This window comes from Phyllostomus discolor, chromosome 1 (genome assembly GCF_004126475.2).
Source record: "Phyllostomus discolor isolate MPI-MPIP mPhyDis1 chromosome 1, mPhyDis1.pri.v3, whole genome shotgun sequence".
NCBI lineage: Eukaryota > Metazoa > Chordata > Mammalia > Chiroptera > Phyllostomidae > Phyllostomus > Phyllostomus discolor.
This window is the reverse complement of record NC_040903.2, coordinates 84,753,616-84,775,636: the sequence shown is the minus strand read 5'-3', so window position 1 is coordinate 84,775,636 and position 22,021 is coordinate 84,753,616. Positions and strand designations below refer to the sequence as shown.

General features: G+C 35.4%; 1 protein-coding gene across 2 annotated transcripts in view; it reads right to left on the bottom strand.

The window, feature by feature from the left end:
* The window catches only part of TBCK (TBC1 domain containing kinase), a 186,422-nt gene that overhangs the window by 59,134 nt on the left and 105,267 nt on the right, over nucleotides 1-22,021 (bottom strand). For both annotated transcript variants that reach the window (XM_036025646.1, XM_028507475.2), the window contains exon 23: nucleotides 2,126-2,298. In XM_036025646.1, the coding sequence (XP_035881539.1) occupies nucleotides 2,126-2,298 (173 nt within the window). The remainder of the gene's footprint in view (nucleotides 1-2,125; nucleotides 2,299-22,021) is intronic.

The following is a 22,021-nucleotide window of genomic DNA, read 5'->3' as shown; positions in this document are numbered from 1 at the left end:
GGCCATGTAGTATATGATTCCATTTTTTATGACATGTCTAGAATAAATAAATCCATATAGATATAAAGTAGATTAAGGTTTGCAAGGGGCTGGGGAGAGATGGTGAGTGACTAGTAACAAATATGGAGTTTTTTTGGGGGGCACTGATAAAATAATCTAAAATTAGATAGTGGTGATATTCATAACTTTGTAAATATACTAAAAACTACTGATTTTATACTTTAAAAGGGTGAAATTTATGGTTTGTGAATTATATTTTAATTAAAAAAAACATATCCTGGTGGTGTCATAAAGACCTGAGGTTCAATTTTGATAGCTGAATATATCTGCTAGCTGTGTAAACTAGTAATTCCTTTCTGGGTTTAGTTTCATGTTCCTGTTATAAAATAGGAATAATCATACTTAGCTATAGATTCCCCTGAAAATTAAGTGACATAACTGTATTTTAAAAATCCAGCATATTTTTAAGCAGACACCAAATACTCTTATTAATTCTCTCATACCTTTATTTTTACCGAATTTTCAAACTACCAACTCAGTCTTATCTTACAATTTCTATGCCTATTCACTTCTCCCTTCATTATATGATATTACAGTGTCCTAAAAACTGCTCATTTGCCAAAAGATCTCTCTCTAGTCTGAAGAAGAGAACTAATGTTTTTTTGTTATGAAGAGAACACATTTTAATATTTGAAAAGAAGAAAATTATGAAATAAGTTTTTATACAGAATTGTTGAATTTCAAAGTTTCAAGCTATCTAACAGGTAATTTAGAACAACTTTTAGCAGATGGGTTCTTGTACCAAAATCTATTAGATGGTAGTAATATCATCTGCTAGAATACTCATAGTGTTTGAGAACATAACTCTTCTAGAGAGGCCTAGCCCACTTTTTGGAAAAATGCAGTGCAGATATTTCTTTACTCAAACAGGTTCTTATTCTTGTTATATCTCTTAGGATACTTTGAAATGTTATTAAATATTTAATATATGTATATATTCGTGTAGCTGTTTTCCTTGGTTTAACACCTAAATTTCTGGGGGTGGGGATTGTAATTACCAAAACCGTTTTGAATTCAATCACAATCTGTGTCATGTTTATACGTGTCTTTAATGCACACAATTAGATCATGATGGAAAAATGTGAAAACATGGATGCCCCTGTATATTTGGGAACATGGAAAAATCACAGAAGGTGCAAAAGGGGGGAAATTGTGAATTTTTGCAAAAAACACCTAGTTACAAAAATGTCTAGCTAGCTGCTGCTTAACATATATTAAAATGATTTGGAAATGTTTTGTCATTAAAAAGTTACTATTTAAAAGTTAGAGGCTATACTATTAAATTTATTAAGGTATTTAAAAACTGTATATCCATACTAATTATATTACAATTTCATGAAAATAGATTAGATATTATAGTAATATTAGAATATTTGAGATATATGAATTATTTTTATAGATGAAAGTTTAGATGACCATATTTATAAAGCCCTATGTTTAGAATAAAAATGTTGAAAAATCTGAACTGTAGTTTTCCAAAATGCTATTTCTTTTGTTAATCAACAGTCAGTAAGTATTCATTCTAATTCTATTAACAACTCTTGGGCCTGGCTCAGTGGACTGAGCACCAGCCTGCGATCCAAAGGGTTGCTGGTTTGATTCCCAGTCAGGGCACATGCCTGGGTTGTGGGCTAGGTCCCCAATGGGGGCACATGAGAGGCAACCACACATTGATGTTTCTCTCCCTTTATTTCTCCCTCCCTTCCATCTCGAAAATAAATAAACAAAATCTTAAAAAAACAACTCTTAGTATTTCTCTATTTTTATAATTCTTTCTTTGCTTCTGTAATTCTCTCAGTATATAACAAGTTGACATAAAAACAGATACTACAATTGCATAGGTAAAAAGTGAAACTTGTTACTTGAAGGGATATGTCAAAACAATCTTCCTAACTGTATAACCAAATAGACACAAAGATTTTCTGAAATACTGGCATGAATAAAATCATATATTAGAAAATAGCTCCATCAAAAGGACCTATGCAATATTATTGGAAGCAATAATGATACTAGAGTGTACTAGTTTTAATATACATCTTTTAGAGGTTGTAAATCAAATACATACCAGATCTGTTTTTGGAGTATCTGGATACTCAGAGAAATAAGGTGTTGAACCTCTGACTCCACTGTTATCAGACGCTGGCTTGGGAGGCTGAGCATGCTGTCTGTAAGTAGCACTTTTAGGAGTCCAACAAAACAGGTTGATTGATTCTCGCACACAGCGTTCGATGTCAATTTCTAGATTGAAAATTAGAAGATATATAGAATTTGGATTGCTATATTTATGAAAAAAGCACAATCTTTCCTAACTGCATATATTCACACATGGCTATGATAACTAATTAGAAAAAATTTCAGCAAAAAAATAATGTAGATATTAATTAACATGTTTATGACTGAGATAGTAAAGGTATTTTGTATTATTATGCACATATATACTCACATACACTTACATATTTAAATACACATACATATCTATATTTTAGTATTATCAACATACATACATACCTATATGCATATATTTGCATATTTCAGAAAGTAATTATTTAAACATCATAGATATAACACAGTTCCCATTTAAGAATCTGCCTCATTTATTCTGATAATGTTTTCACTTTTTCAAAGTACAATAGTGGTTGGGGTAGGAGGCAAGGCTGGAATTTGGGGGTGGCTGGCAAAAGATTCAGAAGCTGATTCATCATGACTTCTAGTATAATGTACTAAAAGTTTCATTTCCATCTATTAAAGAACATATAAAGTAATGAGGAAAAAATTTATTGAGATCTCAATTCAGTATTTCTCTTTTTAAAAAATAATATGTTGAGTGAAGTGCAGAAAGGTTTAGGTGAAAAAGATAAACTTGATTAAATAAAACATTTTCATAGAATATTTCCTTTCCTTTTCCAGATTCGAAATTTAAGCATCTTTGAAACAGGTAATATATATAGGAATGTTGTTCCAATTTCAAATTTTGGTTGGGTGTTATGATGGCACTGTAGTTCTTTAGGAGGTCGCTATTCTTGATGAAGAGTAAGCCAGTCCTGTATGGGGAAAGTGTAAAGATCATGGAAAGGCAGTGGAAGTTCAGTCAGTAAATTGATTAGGATGAAAAAGGTTAGCATGGACTAGCTTTGCCCTTTCTATATTCCTAACATTAGTAAATGACTGATATTCTCAATTCCTCTGAAAAAGTACAAGTGTTAGCTTAGAGAAACAATGTAGAAAAACATACTGCATGTTTTAAATTTCAAAGAGATAAGTTCCCAACTTCTCTTTTTGAAATGAGAAGCTTATATATAAAGGGGAGAAAGAAACAGGCATTTAAGTAGATTCTCTGGGTGGTGCAGGAGTCATGCATTTAGTGCTGTCTGCTTTTTGTAAGGTGGAAAATCCTTGCATAAAAGAAGGGAAGCACACACTTAATGAGCATCTATTATGTGCCAGGCAATATATACTTCCTCTTAGTTTATTTAATTCTTACAATGATTCTTGTAGGCAAGTATTACAATCCTCCCCATTTCTGTTGAAGATGAAGAAACTACGACATAAGAAAGCTCAGTGATTTAGTACGTTAAGTGTTATAAGTAGAAAATGTCTGAAGTTATTGAAGGGTTATACATCTTTTATTTCCCAGTTCATCTAAATTTTGAGTATGGCCAGCAGGTCTGGAAAGGCCAGTTACTTAGTTAAGCATTTCCTTATCTGCTATTTGTGAGGTTTGCCAGCTTCACAGTTGGTTACTTCCATGGCTAAACAAAGAGGTGGTATTTCACCACCCCATATGCTCAGAGGGGTGTCCAACTGCAGCAGCTCAGGATGACTATGAATGTGGACCAACACAAAATCATAAATTTGCTTAGAATATAATGAGATTTGTTTTGTGGTTACATGTCACAATGCATTTATTGTCTGGCTCAAGACAATTCTTCTTCTTCCAGTGTGTCCCAGAGACGCCAAAAGGTTGGACAGCGTTGGCTTACTATTCCTAACATACTATCTTTTAAAAAAGAACAGTTTAACATGTTTTCAGACATGGGTCTATTTATTTGAGCAATGGCCAATACAGTGAAACATATTTTTTAAAAAGCTCTATTATTTATTTCATATTCCACAGAAAGAACACAGACATCAATAGAAGAAAAATCTAAGTTTGAGACAGATTTCCCTATTCCATTTAAGAAGAGATATGTTTACTTCATTTTAGAAAATTTCAAATTAATATAAGTAAGATAAAAGTTTCCAGCTAAAGAGAAAAAACTGTCATCTTAAAAAAGTCAACCCATTTAACACTGTTTAATCTCCAAAAAACAAACAGAATTTCAGGTGACAAATTTTGTATCTGCAGTGCCCAAATCAGTTGGACACATCGGGCACTTAGTAAATGCTTGAAGTCAAGTCAGTGTCCCGATCAGAGGTTGTAGCTCAGTCCTCAAACCACTGGCAAAGGACATTTGCACCTGCCTGCAAACCCCCCTCATAATACCACGAAAGATTTACAGTGAATCTTGAGAATTTACTGGCACTCACCCCACCTCCACCCTGATTATTAGTACTGGCAGATACCCCATTCTCCACTCACTTACCCCACATCGCCTCTCTCTCAGAATCTTTCTGAAGCACTTTATCATAACCAAAATATTATGTGAAAGTACTTTGTAAACTATACATTAAATATGCAATTATTCTTAAAAATGACTTATCCTACAGCACTACTGTTTTCTATCTTGCATTGTAATTTTGATACAATGCATTGTGAATAAAGCATTTACCCTGGATTATGGTTTCCCAGGTGTAATTCCAAAGTCCTTGAAGTACTTTGAGACGCTGATAGAAATAATATCTCTAAATCTCAGTTTCTTTATCCTCACCCATTTCCATCCTATCTCTCAAAAATAGTGAGCTATTTTCAAAATGATAAAAATGTCATATTTCCTTTGAATGAGAATAGGTGAAAAAGGCACCTCTCCTGAAGCCCTTTGCTCTCGTTTTAATGGCTATGAATTGTTTCCTAGATTCAGTGAACAGTTCTTGTCTACCTCTCTCTGCCATATCTAATTCCCTTTGGATCTCCTCTGTGTTTGAATTCTAACTTTGTCGGGATGTTATTCTTTCTTCATTCACCCCATCATTTTGATGGAACACATTTTCCAGTAACTTCTAAGAAGGAGTGCATAGAAGGCAAATTATTTTGGAATCTTCCAACCTTTTAATACATTTATTTAGCCCCTGGCTGATAATTGGACTATCCATAGTATTGTAGGGTTGAATGTGAGTTATGAAATACAATGCTCCATTACTGTCTTCTGAGAAGTCTGATACAATTCTGATTTGAGGTTATTTGTATGTGATTTTCCCCTTTTCTGTATACTTTTAAGATCCTTGGTTTCTGATATTTCATGATACACATACATGTGTATAAGTTCATTGTCATAGGCATTTAATGGCCCTTTTTGTAATTCTTCAGGGGCAGAAAAGGTTGTGTGATGTCTGTGATAATTTATTTCTGGCTGTTCTCTTCCCTCTTGTTCTACTACAAGAATCTTGAATATACTGAATTGAATTTCTAATAACTTTGCCTTTCCATTTTACTTTCCATGTGTATTTTTGTTCTATTCTCTGAGAGACTTCCTAATCTTTATCATTCACTCTTTCATTATAAAGGCCATTGAATTCCCACATCATTTTTAATACTCAATAAATCATTTGTTTTGTTCTTTGCTATATAAAAATTCTAATTTTTTCATAGCTGTAATATCTTCTCATAATTATGTTTCTGAGGATACTTCTTATTCAGTTTGTGCTGGTCTAAGTCTTTTAGTGGAAATCTTTCCTTACAAGTTTGGTGATTTATACATATTTAAAAGAACAACATTAAAAATCATAATTAAAGTTTTATGTATGTGGGTGGGGCTTGGTGACTGGTGGATTCACTACAGGGAAAACTGGGGATGTGATGATTTGTTGGTGAACAACCTAAATAAGGTTTTTTTCCTTCTAGGGACATTCCATCACTCCAGGGAATAATTCCTGACCTATCTAAATGAATCCTTGCCAGCATTCTAGGAATTGACCATGGATGGACCTGGGGTTTGAAACTATTCATCCCTCACTTCTGCTCTACGCTGTGCTCTTGACTCTAGGTCTCAAGACTCTCTGATTCTATTATTTGAAAGAATACCCTGCCAAATTTACTATTGCCTCTGATCATGTTTTTGTAAAATTTGCAAAAGTAAACATATCTAAGCCATAATCAGTGAAGACTGTTGTCTTTATTTATAACAATTTTTCCTCCATTATACTTCTTATACTGGGCAACATTACAGTGACTGCGGACACTTTGACATATAAGAATACGCTAAGTTAGGTGTTGGGGTCTGCCCTGCCTGGTCTCAGGAAGCTGTAACCCGCCATGGCTAAGGCTGAGTAAGAGACCTCCAGAGCAGGAGCCACTAAGGAGACAAAACTTAGCTCCCTGGCATGAACGCTGCCTGTTCTGTGCCTGGCCTCCAATGCTTGATCAGTTAGCCAATGACAGGTAAGATTTCACATGGAGGGAATCACCTAAGACAGGCATGATCACATGGAGGCCTCAGGGAAGGACTTGGGGGGCTGTGGAAATGAAGGGGTGATCGACATCAACCCCTGCCCCCTCGGCTTTGTCAAAGGCTGAGTCCCTGTTCTTAGCTGTGAGAAATCCAAGTCTCCCGGCTGCCTTTGTCTCCTCTGCCTGACTCAGGCCTGTGGAAATAACAGGGGTGGTGCAGTCCAGACCAGAGACGGCAGACCCCCGGGGTAATCAGGCCTGGGACATAGAATATGCAAGATTCTGTGAGATGTGCTTGTTGGAGGATGCTCTTGAATTAGAATATGAAGGCATAGGCAGGAAACGAAACTAGCCTTTTAGGTCCTATAGTCTTTTTAAGTGATAAAACCCCAAACTCTGCCCAGAATCCCAGTGAGAGATCTACCAGCACCTTTGAAAGCTACCTATTCCTTTTGATCTTCCCTGCCAGACTATAATCCACAAACTGTGTCTGTATTTTTAATAAAAGCCTGCTCAGGCAGTGACTCAGGGTGCTCTCCACTAGAGAGAGTGGCTGTTTCGTCCCTATTTCTCCACAGGACTCAGTTGTCCCTGTGTATGTTTTTCTTGTGCTTCGACGAGCCATCCGCAGCGTTCCGAGGTCACTGCAGGCTGGTGGCCATGTCAGTGAGGGATGTATTTCATTTGATTTCATGTGATATATCTCTATGAGTTCTAGTCACTTTGGGGCTTTGAAAAAGATTTTCTCCTTGATCAAACTCTAGCCAGGCTTCTCGATGCTCTTTCTTGACTATACCTCAACCTTGGCCTATAAAAGTTTGAATAAAACACTAACATTGTGTAATAGTTCCCAGACATATCCCTAGGATGACCTTAGTCCCCTCTTAAAGTGCCTGCCTGAGAAAAATCAAGGCTGCCGAAAGAGCTTAATGTTTTCACAGCCAACACCTGAAGACAGGGTCCCTGTCTCCTGGTCTCTGTGGGAAGGTGGAAACCTAATTTCAATCAGTGCTAGTTAGCAAGCCCAGGTGAGTTTCCCATGGACCGATGTCTGCCTTCACACTTTTGTAATTTTTCACTTCTCTGAATCTTCTGAGCCCCTAATCTCCTCCCTCCCCACTCCTTCATTCTCCCTTTAAAATGTCCTGTCACCTTTGTACAAATTGAAGTTGAGTTCAATTTGTGGTGAACTTTTCCTTATTTCAACAGTATATTACTGACTAAAACATATAACTGGTATCTCGCTTTATCTTTGATAGTATAGTAAAGTTATTGGAAAGACTTCCAATACTTTACTATAGTAAAGACTTCCTGGAATACTTCCACAACCTTCTATACCAAAGCAGAGGTTGTAATGCATTGGGAATGTGTTCCAGCACCACAAGTCTATGGGTAGGAGAAACATAGTTGTCATATGCACAACCAAAAATCAAACTGGGAATTCACTCAAACATTAAACATGTAAAACTGCAAGCAGAGAATTTGATTCTCAGTGATGCCTGATCAAAAGAGAAATACTTTCCTTCTGGAAGGGTACTTGATAATGTTATAAGTACACCATTAACTTAAAAAAAACTTTTTTGATAAGACTTTCACTAAGTACCATTTCTGTGGTAATAGGAAATAGACCTGTAGCATTATAAAAAATAGAGACCATACCTGCATTGTCATGTTTTATGCATTCCTGTAATCAATAAAAAAATAAACAAATTTCAACTAAACCTGCCAGTGGAGAGACTGATTATCTATTTTCTGTATAACAATAACAATATAGCATAATTATTGTTATAAGAAGAGGTGATCAATGAGTATGAAACAAAAAAGAAAAAAATATAGACATGTTATTTAATAAATAAAATTATTATTTTTCTGCTTTGTAATTTGTTCTGATCTCTGCTTATTCTAAATATTTTTTAACAACTTAATTTTGTATTGTAATTGATATCATCTTCTTGAAAAGGGCTGCCTCTCCACATTGCATAAGCTTCAGGCCACACACTCTGAATCTGCTCCTATCTTTCAGTCTTCTTCGGTGTCAAAGGAGTGGACCCTTGGCTAGCAGGGTGAGACAAAGATCTGTAGGTGTGGGAGAAATGAAACTATTCCTTATGCAGACATTCAATTGATTCTTCTCTAGTTTTCTGTCTAATTGTCCATTCATTTTCAATTCCTAAGACTCTGGTGCTCTGCATCAAGAACTGGCTTGCTTGTTGCTTCTAGTTCAAAAGGGTTCGGAATAAAATTAGATAATGTGCGTGGAAGGCTTGAAGCCTCACCCCCTTGTTGTTCAGAAAGCAGTATGATAAAAATGACATACTGTAAACAGCATTAGCCTGGGAGGCAGAATGATTTGGGCTTGAATTTCAATTCAATTACTTACTAGTTGTATACCTTTGGCAAATTCATATTTCTGCTTTTCTTTTCTCAATCATAAAATAGGGTTGATACAACCTAATTCCTGGGAATGTTATGAAGTAGAAATAAGACACACAGTAGGAACCCAAGGTTTTATAGATAAATTTATAGATACATAAAACACATGAACAATTTTAGCATTTCAATTAATTTTTTTTTTCAAAAAAGCATAAGACCTTAGATCCCAATTACTCTGCCTTCTTGTTTTAACCACCCTTTGAATACAGGTTAATTTTCTATTTTGAACTTGGTAGATGTCTCCTTTGAAAGAGATGGTTTTTTAGAAACTATTCTTTTCTACTTTCCCTCAAAACAAGGACTTGTAATGTTATTCAACAATAAAAAGAAATGAACTATAAAACTCTGAGCAGACATGAAGAAAAAGTCTGAAAAGGACTAGCCATCAGAAAGATCAAATTAAAACCACAATGAGATACCACTTCAAAACAGTCAGAATGGCCATCAGAAACAAATCAACAAACAACAAGTGCTGGTGAGGATGTGGAGAGAAGGGAACCCTAGTACATTATTAGTGGGGATACAGATTGGTGCAGCCTCTGTGGGAAACAGTTGGGAATTTCCTCAAAAAACAAAAAATAGAACTACCTTTTGATTCAGCAATTCCACTGCTGGGATTATACCCTAAAAATCCTGAAATATCAATTCAAAAGAACCCTGATGTTCATCAATCCTGAAACACTGACTCAAAATAACCCCAATGCACCCCAATATTCATAACAACACAATTTACAATAGCAAGTGCTGGAAGCAACCTAAATACCCATCAGTAAATGAGTGGATCAAAAAACTGTGGTACATTTACACGATGGAATACTGCACAGCAGAAAGAAAGAAGGAACTCCTACCATTCTCAACAGCATGAATGAAACTGGAGAGCATTATGCTAAGTGAAAAAAGCCAGGTGGTGAAAGGCAAATGCCATATGATCTTACCTATAAGTGGAACCTAATCAACAAAACAAACAGGCAAGCAAAATTGAAATAAAAAACAAACTGATAGTAACCAGAAGGGGGGTAGGGGGGTTATGGGGGAATGAAGGAGAAGGGTCGTTAAGGATCATGTGTAAAGGACCCATGGACAAAGCCAAAGGAGGGTAGGATTGAGGACTGGAGGTGGGGGTGGGTGGAGTGGGGGAGAGTGGTGGGGGGAAAATGGAGATAATTGTACTTGAACAACAATAGAAAGAAAATTTACTTAATACAGTTGTGCTATGTATATAAAATAAAAAATTTAAAAATCTCTGTAAACTCTAAAAGTGATTCAAAGTTGTTATAACTAGAGATTATCTACAATGTCCAAATTTTCTACTCACAATCTAGCTTTTGAAATGAAGCTTAATACATGAGATTTAGCAATGTACAAACTTAGTTTTAGGTCTAAACAATATTTCTTCATGCCACTGTGTCCATAAAAGCTACCCTATTGTTAATTTAATTGAACTAAAATTAAAATTACTATATTCAAGGAATGCTATTAAGTGCTGAGGGGTCATAAAGGTGAACAGTTGCTGAGAGGGGTTGAAGTTTGGTCCAGTAAGAGTTCCCAGTAATCACCTCAGGTATTCAGTTAAAGACCTCAACATGATACATTCTTGGATTAAGTAAAAATTAAAAGAGACTAAAACCAAATTAACGTAAAAGGACCCACCAGTTAATTTAATTATCTAGCAGAACAAAACTCAACACTCTTTATAAAATGATAAAACCCATACACCTTACAATGTATCTTTATCAATATTCACTATGTAATAAACAATGGCTAGATACACAAAGCAGAAAATTGCAACCTACAATGAAGACAAATAGAAGTTAATAGAAATAGACCCACAAGATAATCCAGAATTGGAAACAGCAGACAGGACTTTAAAATAGCTACTATAAATATGTTTAAGTATTTAAAGGAAAATACAGTCAAAGTGAATGGAGGAATGCAAACAATAAAAAAGAACCAAATTGAAATACTAGAACAGAAAAGCATATTATTTGAAGTAGCTATTTACTGAAAGGATTTAAAAGCCAAGATAAATACAAAGAGGAATACACTGGAACACAACCTGCTAAAAGATCACAGATACAAATGAAACACAAATATATGGGAGGAAATAAAGAGCACTAATTATTGAAAAGTATAATGGTAAATACAAGAGATTATCTTTTTGCTTCTCTTAGTGTGTTTAAAAGACAATTAGCCAAAATAACAGCATTACACTGTGGAATTTATTACAAATGTAGACATAAAATTTATACCAACAATGTTACAATAAATGGAAGGTAAATGAGATTACTCTTTTGCAAAGTTCTTACATTTCCTATAAAATTGTCCAATATTGACTCTATTTAAACTATGATAAATTAAGAATGCAGGTAATAGTTCCTAGAGCAATAAACAAAATAATTCAGAGGTAAAACTAAAAGTCAAAAATGGTATTAAGATGATATGTTAAAAACATTTAACCCAAGGAAGTCAGAAAAGAAAGAAAAACACAGAGAAGATAGGACAACTAGAAATACTCCTATAAATAATCGTATTAAAGGTAAATGGAGTGAAGTCTATGAAAATGGAGTGTTATCAGATTGGATAAACAAAACAGGAAATATCTATATGCCTAAATTAACTATATGTCTAGACAACTACATTCTGAAGGTGATAGTTAAAATACTTTTTAGAATATTTAATTTTAAAGTAACAGAATATAAATAAATATTTTATTTCAACAATTTTTTTGTCCTTTTTAACATTTACTTTTCAGTTACAGTCAACATATGATGTTATATTAGTTTCAGGTGTACAACATAATGATTAGACATTTACATACCCTGTGAAGTGATCAACCCTTACAATATTATTGACTATATTCCCCGTGCTGAACTTGACATTCCTGTGAAGGAATGTAACTGGCAATTTATACATCTAATCCCTCTCACCTTCTTCACCCATCCCTCCAATCCCCCTCCCTCCTGGTAACCACCAATTTGTGCTCTTTATCTATATGTATTTGTCTCACCAATTTTTATCACTTCCATCAGTGCTATTACCCCAGCCCATCCACTTTAGGGATCTCTCATCCTTCTCTCTAATCACCCTTTTAGCAGCCTTCTCACATCAATATGGTTGTGTCATCCTTAGGCTATTTTCTATGCCTCCAGGGTTTTCTCCCCATCCTCCTTCAGGGCAGGTACTATATCTTTTTTATTATTTTATACTATTATTTTATTTTTTATTGTTTATGCTATTATAGTGATCCCAATTTCCCTCCTTTTGTCCCCTTCCCCCAAACCCCTCCTTCCCACAGTCACTCCCCACATCATTGTTCACATCCATGGGCCATGCATCCAGTCCCAACATCCCCTCTCCCCTCTTATAGCTATCAGTCTGTTCCTTATTTTTGTGCCTCTATTTTGCTTGTTAATTTTGTTCCTTAGATTTCAGTCGTAAGTGAAATCATATGGTATTGGTATCTCTCTGACTGGTTTATTTAACTTAGTACAATGCTCTCCAGTTTCATCCATGCTGTTGCAAAAGGTAAGAATTCCTTCTTTTATTTTTTTTTTTTTGCTGCTGCATAGTATTCCATTGTGTAAATGTACCACAGTTTTTTGATCCACTCATCTACTGATGGGCACTTAGGCTGTTTCCAAAGCTTGGCTATGGGTACTATACCTTATCTTTAACTTTATGGCTGTGTTTTCCATATAATTGTGTTTAGATATGTTGAATGAATAAACTTAATTATCCAAAGCTCTCATAGTAAATGGACAAAATTTCTTGACAACTATTTAATGTACTTCAGGTGCTTCACAGCTCAAAAACACTAACTCAAAGTTGGTGAGTCTTACTGACAAATATTATTAAATGTTTCCCCCAAATATGTGTCTACCATTTTTTTGCTTTTTTGTTCTAAATATGGTATTTTTCATAAGCTTGAATTTACTGGGGTTTAGACTTACACTGTTACTAATCTATATAATATTTTTTGGATGATTTGTCCTATTATGCTCCTTTTCACATTCTTAGTTTCATTCATGCTTTAAACCTCATAAAGATCACAAAAAATTCTTGTTTCCAGTAGGGAAAGTGGAAAACTGGCCATTTAAAAATATGCCCAGATCATTGTTCTCTGAAACAAGGCCTGCCCTTGCAGAAAACTATTTTACCAGAGCCAAAGTGGCCTGAGGAAAGGAAACACTCAACTCCAGCCCCCTCCAGGCTTCTATGTAGGGGAGAAACATACCCATCTCCAGCCCTATCTAGCCTTCCTGTCCCACCTAAGAGGGACAGGCACTAAGAAGCATTTGTGAAGGTCAGAACCCAGGGACGCAGGCCTGATAGGAGACTGAGATCTAATCACAGGAGTACAGAATACTTTCCCTTCCCTACGGTTTACCTATGTATCAAGAGGCTCCTGTATAATAACAGTAACACAACTGAAAGAGCTGCATGTCTAAGACCTTACTGAAGAAGGAATCTCTAGGGAAACCCAGAGATAACAGGGTAATGAAAAGAAAGATGCCAGAGGAATTTTAGTCTTTGACTAATCTTCAAATTACACTTGTCATGTTGTCACTCAAGTGACTCAGCTTCTCAATTTAGGTCTCATAAACATCTTAAGCACATATCTAAAACTTTACTTGACTATCTTTCCTACTACCATGCCTAATCACCCATTCCCTAAATTGCTCCCACTCCCTACCTTAGGGTATAGAAATACATTCACACACCTAACATTCCATTGGATTCCAAATCCTATTGATTCTACAGAGGAATTCTGAGGGGGAAGGTGAATTCCCTCACTGAAAAATTAAGGAACTAATGCACAAGCCAGTCAAGTAATTTACTGGAACTAGAGGTAATACCATAAGTAATTAAGAAAACCCAAGTTACAAGTGTCAGCCACAGTTATAGGATACCACTGGACTGTCTTTAAATATTTATGCATGAATGCTTTGGATCAGTACAAAAAATGATAAACCAATAATAAAATTAATTATCAACTTACATACAAATATACTTATTACACATTACACATTCCTAGCAGGAAATCATTAGGTATTTGTTGACTATACGAATGAATATATTTTAAAAACACAATCTTGGTTACGTAGTCTAAAGGGGAAAGGATGGTACAATATGTTACTGGCTCCTACTTTAATTCACTCAGCCTTTCAAACCCATGATATGTGCATGCCATTACGGGCACATTTTGCTAAGCATCTATCATCTCTGCTGCTTAATGCCTACAATGAAGTGAGAAATAAATAGAAAATACAATAAGCATTACTGATATATGGATACTTAAACAGTTTTCTATTCTTAACATAATGGTCTTCATCATTCATGAGTAGGTAGAGACCATGATGCCAGGCAGCTGGCTGATAATGGTACCCAGCACACTTCAGAAAACAGAACAATGCAGTAGCTTGGAAGACTTAGTACTAGGTCAGTAGCAGCCATAATTTTCTCATTTTCTTTTATACTTAATAGTGAATCAGAAGCAAAATAGGGCTCTGATTTTTTTTAGAATATTCTGATCAAGTTGAATAAGCATTTTTCATATGACTGACAAATGTATTGAAGGTTAAACTGGCTTGAAGTTTTAGAAGTAATTACAAGTAATTTCTTAAAATAAAAGAAAATTTTAGTTATTTGTTTTATGTTACATAATATTAAATAACTAGCCTATGAGCACATTGGCTTATTATTCCTCTTCTTTTCCTCTAGACTAGTCTAGGAGTTTGTTTTTTCTTAATTTTTTTTTTTGATTCAACACACATGCTGCACAGTTAGAGACATGTAGTAAGAAGTTATTTTTCATTCTGTTTAAGACAACCATAATTTAAGATAGGTAGCACATGAGATTACTTTCAATTTTGTATAAACATGTAGGGCTAGTTAGAGGAGAAAGAAGAAATGGGACCCATAAGTATTATATAGTATCAAAATCTGAATCACATATGAACATTATATGCTAAATGTCACTTTTAAGCATGATACATTATGGTCCTTACATTGTTACCTGCACTATCCAACAGCAGTATATGTAAGAAGATTTTAAACATATATTTTTATTTAAAAATTTTTTGAGATTGGTTACTTTAACATACTTCAAAAATAAAAAATAAATTTATATTTTATGTGTGTTGCAAACCCCAGGCCCATATAAACACTCAATAAATTTAAAACAAACATAAAAATTTCCATCATTGTTGTCAGGAAACAAAATATGTTTAATAACTCATCTATAATAGCCATATAATTTTTGAACTACTCAAAACAACTCAGAAAGCAAAAAACCTTGTCAATCATAAAGCAAACAGTCTTCCTATAGAGAACAGACTTTCAATTATTTCTTGAAGCCTTGGGACCAGTTTTAAAATAATCTTTTGATTTTCAGGTTAAGTAGACAATTCTGATCAATTTTGACCTTATTTTTCATTGTCGTTCCCAACATTATAAACTATGTATATACTGCCAAATTAATGGTATGGTTCAAGATCAACAACTATATTAGTGTTATGAGAATTCTTCCAGCTTCTTAGAATTGTTTCACAACTTAAGTCTTTGACAGTCATCCTAGTGTGTTTTCCATGAACATTTATCTGAAGCTTAGAAGTCATGTATTATAAAATCTGTTTTCAAAATTTTCCCTTATTCTTAAAATAATACAGTATCCCCACCCACCTCCCGCCCATGCTCCAAACAAGGCTGATATAACCTAATGAGATTTTGAAAATACATTTTCACAGTTTTTATTTTAGTGACTAAGTAATCATATTAATAAATCACTCTCATCTATCCTTAACCAACTTTAAACTATTTAGTATTTAATATTCCATCTAAATCTTAATGTGTAATTTTATGGCTGTGGGGGGAATCAGAGTACCATAGATAAAATCTCCATATTTATTTTCCAAAATGACTGTCCTTCTGCAATTCCATGAAGAGACACTTAGAAACAAACATGCATTAATACCATATAGGTACAAGCAGGAAATGTAAATGGTTCTCAGCTTCAGAAAAAAATGTCAAATCTCATGGGGCTGAAAATACAAAACCTTCATCGAACAACTGTGTACTCCTGTTGCTCTTTTTTTTTTTTTTTTTTTTTTTTTTTTTTAAATCAAATAGGCTCTCCACTCTGTATGGGCCTAAAGGCAGAAAAAAGGAATTATGACTACATTCTGGAGGCACTTATGTTAAGAATCTTTTGCTTTGTTCAGGATAGAGCTCCTTGAAAGGAGTGGACAGAGACCAGAATGCTCAACAAACATCAATACAACATTTGTATTTTGGTTTATGATGTAATTTTCAGTGATACTTTTCATTCTTTCAAAAACAAATTGAAAAGAAAAAAATCTGTACAAATGTAATTTTTAAATACCTCTGCATGACCATGCATTTTTGTCTCCTCCTTTATTTTTTAAAATATTTTATTGATTACACTATTACAGTTGTCCTGATTTTTCCCCCTTTGGCTTCCCCTCACCCAGCACCCACCATTCCTTCAGGCAATCCCCCACCATTGTTCATGTCCATGAGTCATGCATGTAAGTTCTTTGGCTACTCCATTTCTTATACTGTACTTTACATCCTTGTGGCTATTCTGTAACTACCTATTTGTACTTCTTAATCCCCTCACCTCTTCATCCATTCTCCTACACCCCTTTCCATATGGCAATTGTCAATATCCTCTCTGTACCCAAGATTCTGTCTCTGTTCTTGTTCGCTTACTTTCAATTGTTGATAGATTTGTATTTTTTTGCCACGTTATTGTTCACAGTTTTGATCTTTTCTTTTTTCTTTTTTAAAATTTTATTTAAATTGTTGTTGCAGTACAATTTTCTATCTTTTACTCCCATCCCAACCCACCCACCCAACCCTCCCCATCTCCCTCCCATTTCTACCTACCCCTAGTTTTTATCCACGTGTCCTTATACTCCTGTAAACCCTTCCCCTTTTCCCCTGAAATTCCCCTGAAATTCCCTCTCCTCTGCCCTCATTTCAGTGTCTTTTGTTATATTTTGCTTGTTTCTTTCTTTTTCTTAAATAAGTTCCTTTAACATGTCATATACTGGTTTGGTGATAATGATGAACTAACTCCTTTAGTTATTTCTTGTCTGGGAAGCTCTTTATCTGCTCTTCAATTCTAAATGATATCTTTGCTGGGGAGAGCAATCTTGGCTGCAGGCCCCTACTTTTCATGACTGAACTTTTCTTGCCAATCTCTTGTAGCCTGCAAAGTTTCTTTTCAGAAATCAGCTGACAGTCTTAAGGGGACTCCTTTGTAGGCAACTCTCTGCTTTTCTCTTGCTTCTTTTAAGATTCTCTCCTTATCTTTAATCTTTGGCATTTTAATTATGATGTGTCTTGAAGTGGACCTCTTTGCATCTGGCTTGTTTGGGATGCTCTTTGCTTTCTAGACTTGCACCAAATCAGGAAATTTTTCTGTCATCATTTTTTTTCAAATAGATTTGCAATTTCTTGCTCTTTCCCTTCTCTTTCTGGCACCCCTATGATGTGAATGTTGGACCTCTTGACATTGTGCCAGAAGCTGCTTATATTATCCTCATTTTTTTTCTTCATTTTACTTCTTGTTCTGATTGGTTGTTTTTGCTTTCTTATGTTCCAAATCATTGATTTGATTCTCAGCTTCAGACCCTCCACTGTTGTTTGTCTGTAAATTGTTCTTTATTTCAACTAGTGTATCCTTCATTTCTGACTGGATCTTTTTTATGCTGCTGAGGTCCTCACTAAGTTCCTTGAGCATCCTTTTAACCAGTGTTTTGAACTCTGCATCTGATAGACTGCTGACCTCCATTTCATTTATCTCTTTTTCTGGAGTTTTGATCTGTTCTTTCATTTGGACCATGTTTCTCTGTCTCCTCATTTTGGCAGCCTCCCTGTGTTTGTTTCTATGTATTATGTAGAGCTGCTATGAGTCCCTGTCTTGGTAATGTGGCCTAATGTTGTAGCTGTCCTGTAGGGTACAGTGACACAGCCTTTCTTATCACTCAACCTGGGTACTGGAGGTGTGCCCTTTGTGTGGGCAGAGTACACCCTGTTCTTGTAGTTGACACTTGGTTGCTGTTGGCAGATCAAAGGGAAGGATTTACTCAGGCTAGTCAGCTGCAAGGATGGGCTGTGACCACTCACCACCAACATACGCCCTCCATGGAGGATCAGCTGTGCATGGGCAGGGTGTGGTGCTCCGATGCTGTTTGTAGCCATCCACTGGGTGCAGTGGTCCTGGGTTTTCCCACATAGTGCAGGCCAAGTTCAGCCCCCAACCTGTGTTTTCCCAGGGCCAACCTGCCTGAGCTATAAAGCAATCTGAGATGGCTGCTACTTGTGCTGGACTTGGAGATTGCCAGGGGAAGCCAAACTGTGAATCTAAGCTGACTGCTGCTAGTGCAGGGCCTGAGGCTCACCAAAGCCAGATGTTGCTTATTTGATAGGATTTAGGTAGTTGTGAAGCATGAGCCAAGAACAGACATTCGTATGGAAAAGCAGCTTGGGCTGGCCTGCAGGTTGGGTGATGTGGAGTCTCTAGGGATCTCCAAGGTGGGTCAAACAGTGTTAGCTAGTTTGATAGAGTCTCAGAGATGGCACCAGCTTGCTGACTCTGTGTGGGGAGGGTTCAGAAAAGGGACAATGGTCTCTGCTCACCTTGATGCCAGACACTTCAGTTTCTCCCTGCATATTTATTAGTGGTGGCTTTCAAGTTGCTACCCTGAGCTGGAGCTCAAAGGGAGTGAGTCTGAGTGGGTGAGTCCATGTGTGGGTTCTTTAAGAGGAACTGCTTGGGACTCTAGAATTTTCTTTCACTGACTCAACCTCTGCTATGTTTTGACGCCAGAAGTTGTGGGGACTTATCTTCCTGGCACTAGAATCCTGGGTGGGGAGGGGGCAGGACTCCTCACTCCTAAAACATCCCTCCCAAATTTTAATCCACCACACATTGATGAGTGACCAGCCTGTTGGGCATCTGCACCCCTCCTACTAGTCTGGATGGATGTGTTTTCTTTAATTCCATAGTTGTCAGACTTCCATTCAGTTCAATTTCTGATGGTTCTGAGTCATGATTGTTCTCTGTTTTAATTGTAATTTTGATGTGGTTGTGGGAAGAGGCGAGCCATGTCTGCTTATGTAGCTATCTTGGTAGGAAGTCCTAAATACCTCTGAATGATCATTCTTTGTCTATCTCTACATTCTCTTTTCTAGACATGTCCACTTTGTTCTAAGTACTCCATTCCAATTCTTTGAGTTGTTTGGGGTTTTGAATATTTTCTTCCCTCTGTCGAGAAGATTCTCCCTTCTCCACTTCCCAATCCAGATATTACCTTAAACATCAGTTACTTAGGGAAGTAACTCCTTAAGACTTGGTAACCAACTTTCCCAGACTTGGGAACCAACTCCCCCAGACTTGCTAGCATCCCTGTTATGAGTTCCTATTGCTTTTATGACCATTAGAACTATTTATTAATAATATATATATTTAATAAAGGGGTCACAAATTAGTAGCCTGTTAGCTACAATCAATGAAACTTGACTCAAGTTTTATAGTTTTAAAATATTTGTTTATAATTGGGAGATTACACATACATATTATAGTAACTCTACTTCATTTATATTTGTCCCTAAATGAAAGCAAGAAACAGTTCATTGAAAACTGAGGTCACTTCTCACTGCCCTTCTTCTCCCCTTTGCCACTCCTGGGATTATTAAGAGTACCTTAAACATCTGCAGAATTTCATAAATTAAATTGAATTTACTCCTACATCTCTCAACAATTTCCAACAATTCCATCTTGGGGATAAACAGGAAAATAATGAGACACAGTTTTAAAGAGTTTGCATATTTTAGTAGTTTGCTCTATTTCCTAATTTTCATACCTTGATCCATTTTATTTTCAGTTCCATATTTGCATGTTATTTGAAAAAAATGGCCTGATTTTTTTATAGTTTTTTAGGCAAGCTGGTACATAACTGTGTTACTCAAAAAATGTATTGCTTTCATGAAATATTTCATGCTATGCTAAATTTGGAGAAAGGCTGCATTACAAAAGTTCTTTAAATCAGAACAGATAAGTGCCTTTTCCTAATTACTTACAGCACTAATTCAACATTTTTGAGGAACCAGTGAAGTGCTATATAATAGTGAGAGGCTACCAGTATTTTTTATGCATGTTGACAATCAATCCTATTGTAAAGTATATGGGTTACTCTGAAATAAAGTTTTCTAAAATTTTTATTTAAACCATTTCCTTTCCATTAAGCTTCTGTATTAAACATCACACAACAAAGATTATTTCAGCCAAATGCTATTTCCTCCTGCAACCAGGATTTTTAAATTTTCATATGTCCCTTTTGTATATTCAGTATTTTCTTCTAAAATAGTTTATATATACATTTCTTTATCTTAATGTTAAAGTAAATATTTATTTAATCTCTGATAATAAATCAAGTGTTATTCTGCACAGATTTCTCAATTTCTTTCTATATGTTCTCTAATAAAAGCTTCTTTCCGGCTTTTAAATATTCTTATCTTTGAAGATGCTCAGGAATAAAAAACCATACATTCTAAGAATTTATCTCAATTATATAATGACATAAATATTTTGAATTAATTTTCAACTATACAAAGGACATGTACCAACAAAACAAAAAAAGCATTTAAACATCTCGGCTATTATAAATCAATTCTAAAATTGTTACCATTTTGCTTTTATTCAGATTTTCATACTCATCTTGAAAACTGCTTGAATGTAGCCTCAAAAAAAAGTTAGCCACATACAGCAGAATATTGGAGATTGCAGGCTGAAGGCTGACAGATGTAACCCTGTAACTGGGCTTCAAGGGTGGTAACCTTGGAAATGGTTTAACACCAGTGGCCAACATCCAGGATTGGATGGTGCAATGAAAAACTCAGTATTTCTTCCAAAACACCCTGCCACTATTTTTAGATTGACAAATACCAAATGTACTGCTCTCACAGTTATTTCCCCTAGTATTAAAATGACATACATACCGATACACGTCAAGAACTTTCGGCAAAATTTTCTAGCACCACTTGTACTTCCTTGGAATGTAACATCACACTATATCATTTATAAGGGAACAGAAGTTGGAAACAATTTTTGGCAAAAATAATAATTCCTGTCTGTGTGTTCTTTCTTCAAGAATCAAAGGGTTAGTATAAAGTGAAGAATAGGAGGAAGAAAAGAGGAATTTATAAAGATTGAATGTTACACATTCTTTACATATTTAAAATATTTAATACTACATACACTTTAAAAATAGTTATGCATAGCTGGTACCAGGTTTTATGTCAAGTGCATTATATATATATATTACCTTTAGTGCTAACCATAACATTAAAGCAGACATTATCATCTCCATCTTACTGAAACATTCATAATGTATAGGATTCTCTTTCCTGTGTGATTAAAAACTTGACCAAATTCACACTGCTACTATGGGCTAGAGCTGGAATGCGAATGAATGTTTATCTCACTCTACATACCACTCTTTCAGCAGTGGAACCACACTGGACATTTCCCAGTTAATACAGGTAGTGATTGGTGGAATTAGGACTCAAACCGATATCTGTCTTGACTCCAAAGTCAATGCTCTCTAGCCACTATGCTGTACCCCAGCAATAAAAAGACAGACTCTTTTAGCCATAATATATATACACTTAATATTGAAGGCTTACATGACATTTTCAGTAATTGCTCACTTGCTTTGACTAACAAGGAAATATATATATGATTGATATCTATTTCTTTTTTAAAAAATATTTATTTTTAGAGAGAGGGGAGAGGAAGGAGAAAAAGAGAGAGAGACATCAATGTATGGTTGCCTTTCACATGCTCCCAACTGGGGAACTGGCTCAAAACCCAGGTCCCCATGTGACCTGACAGGGAACTGAATCAGCAACCTGTTGGTTTGCAGGCTGGTACTCAATCCACTGAGCCATACCAGC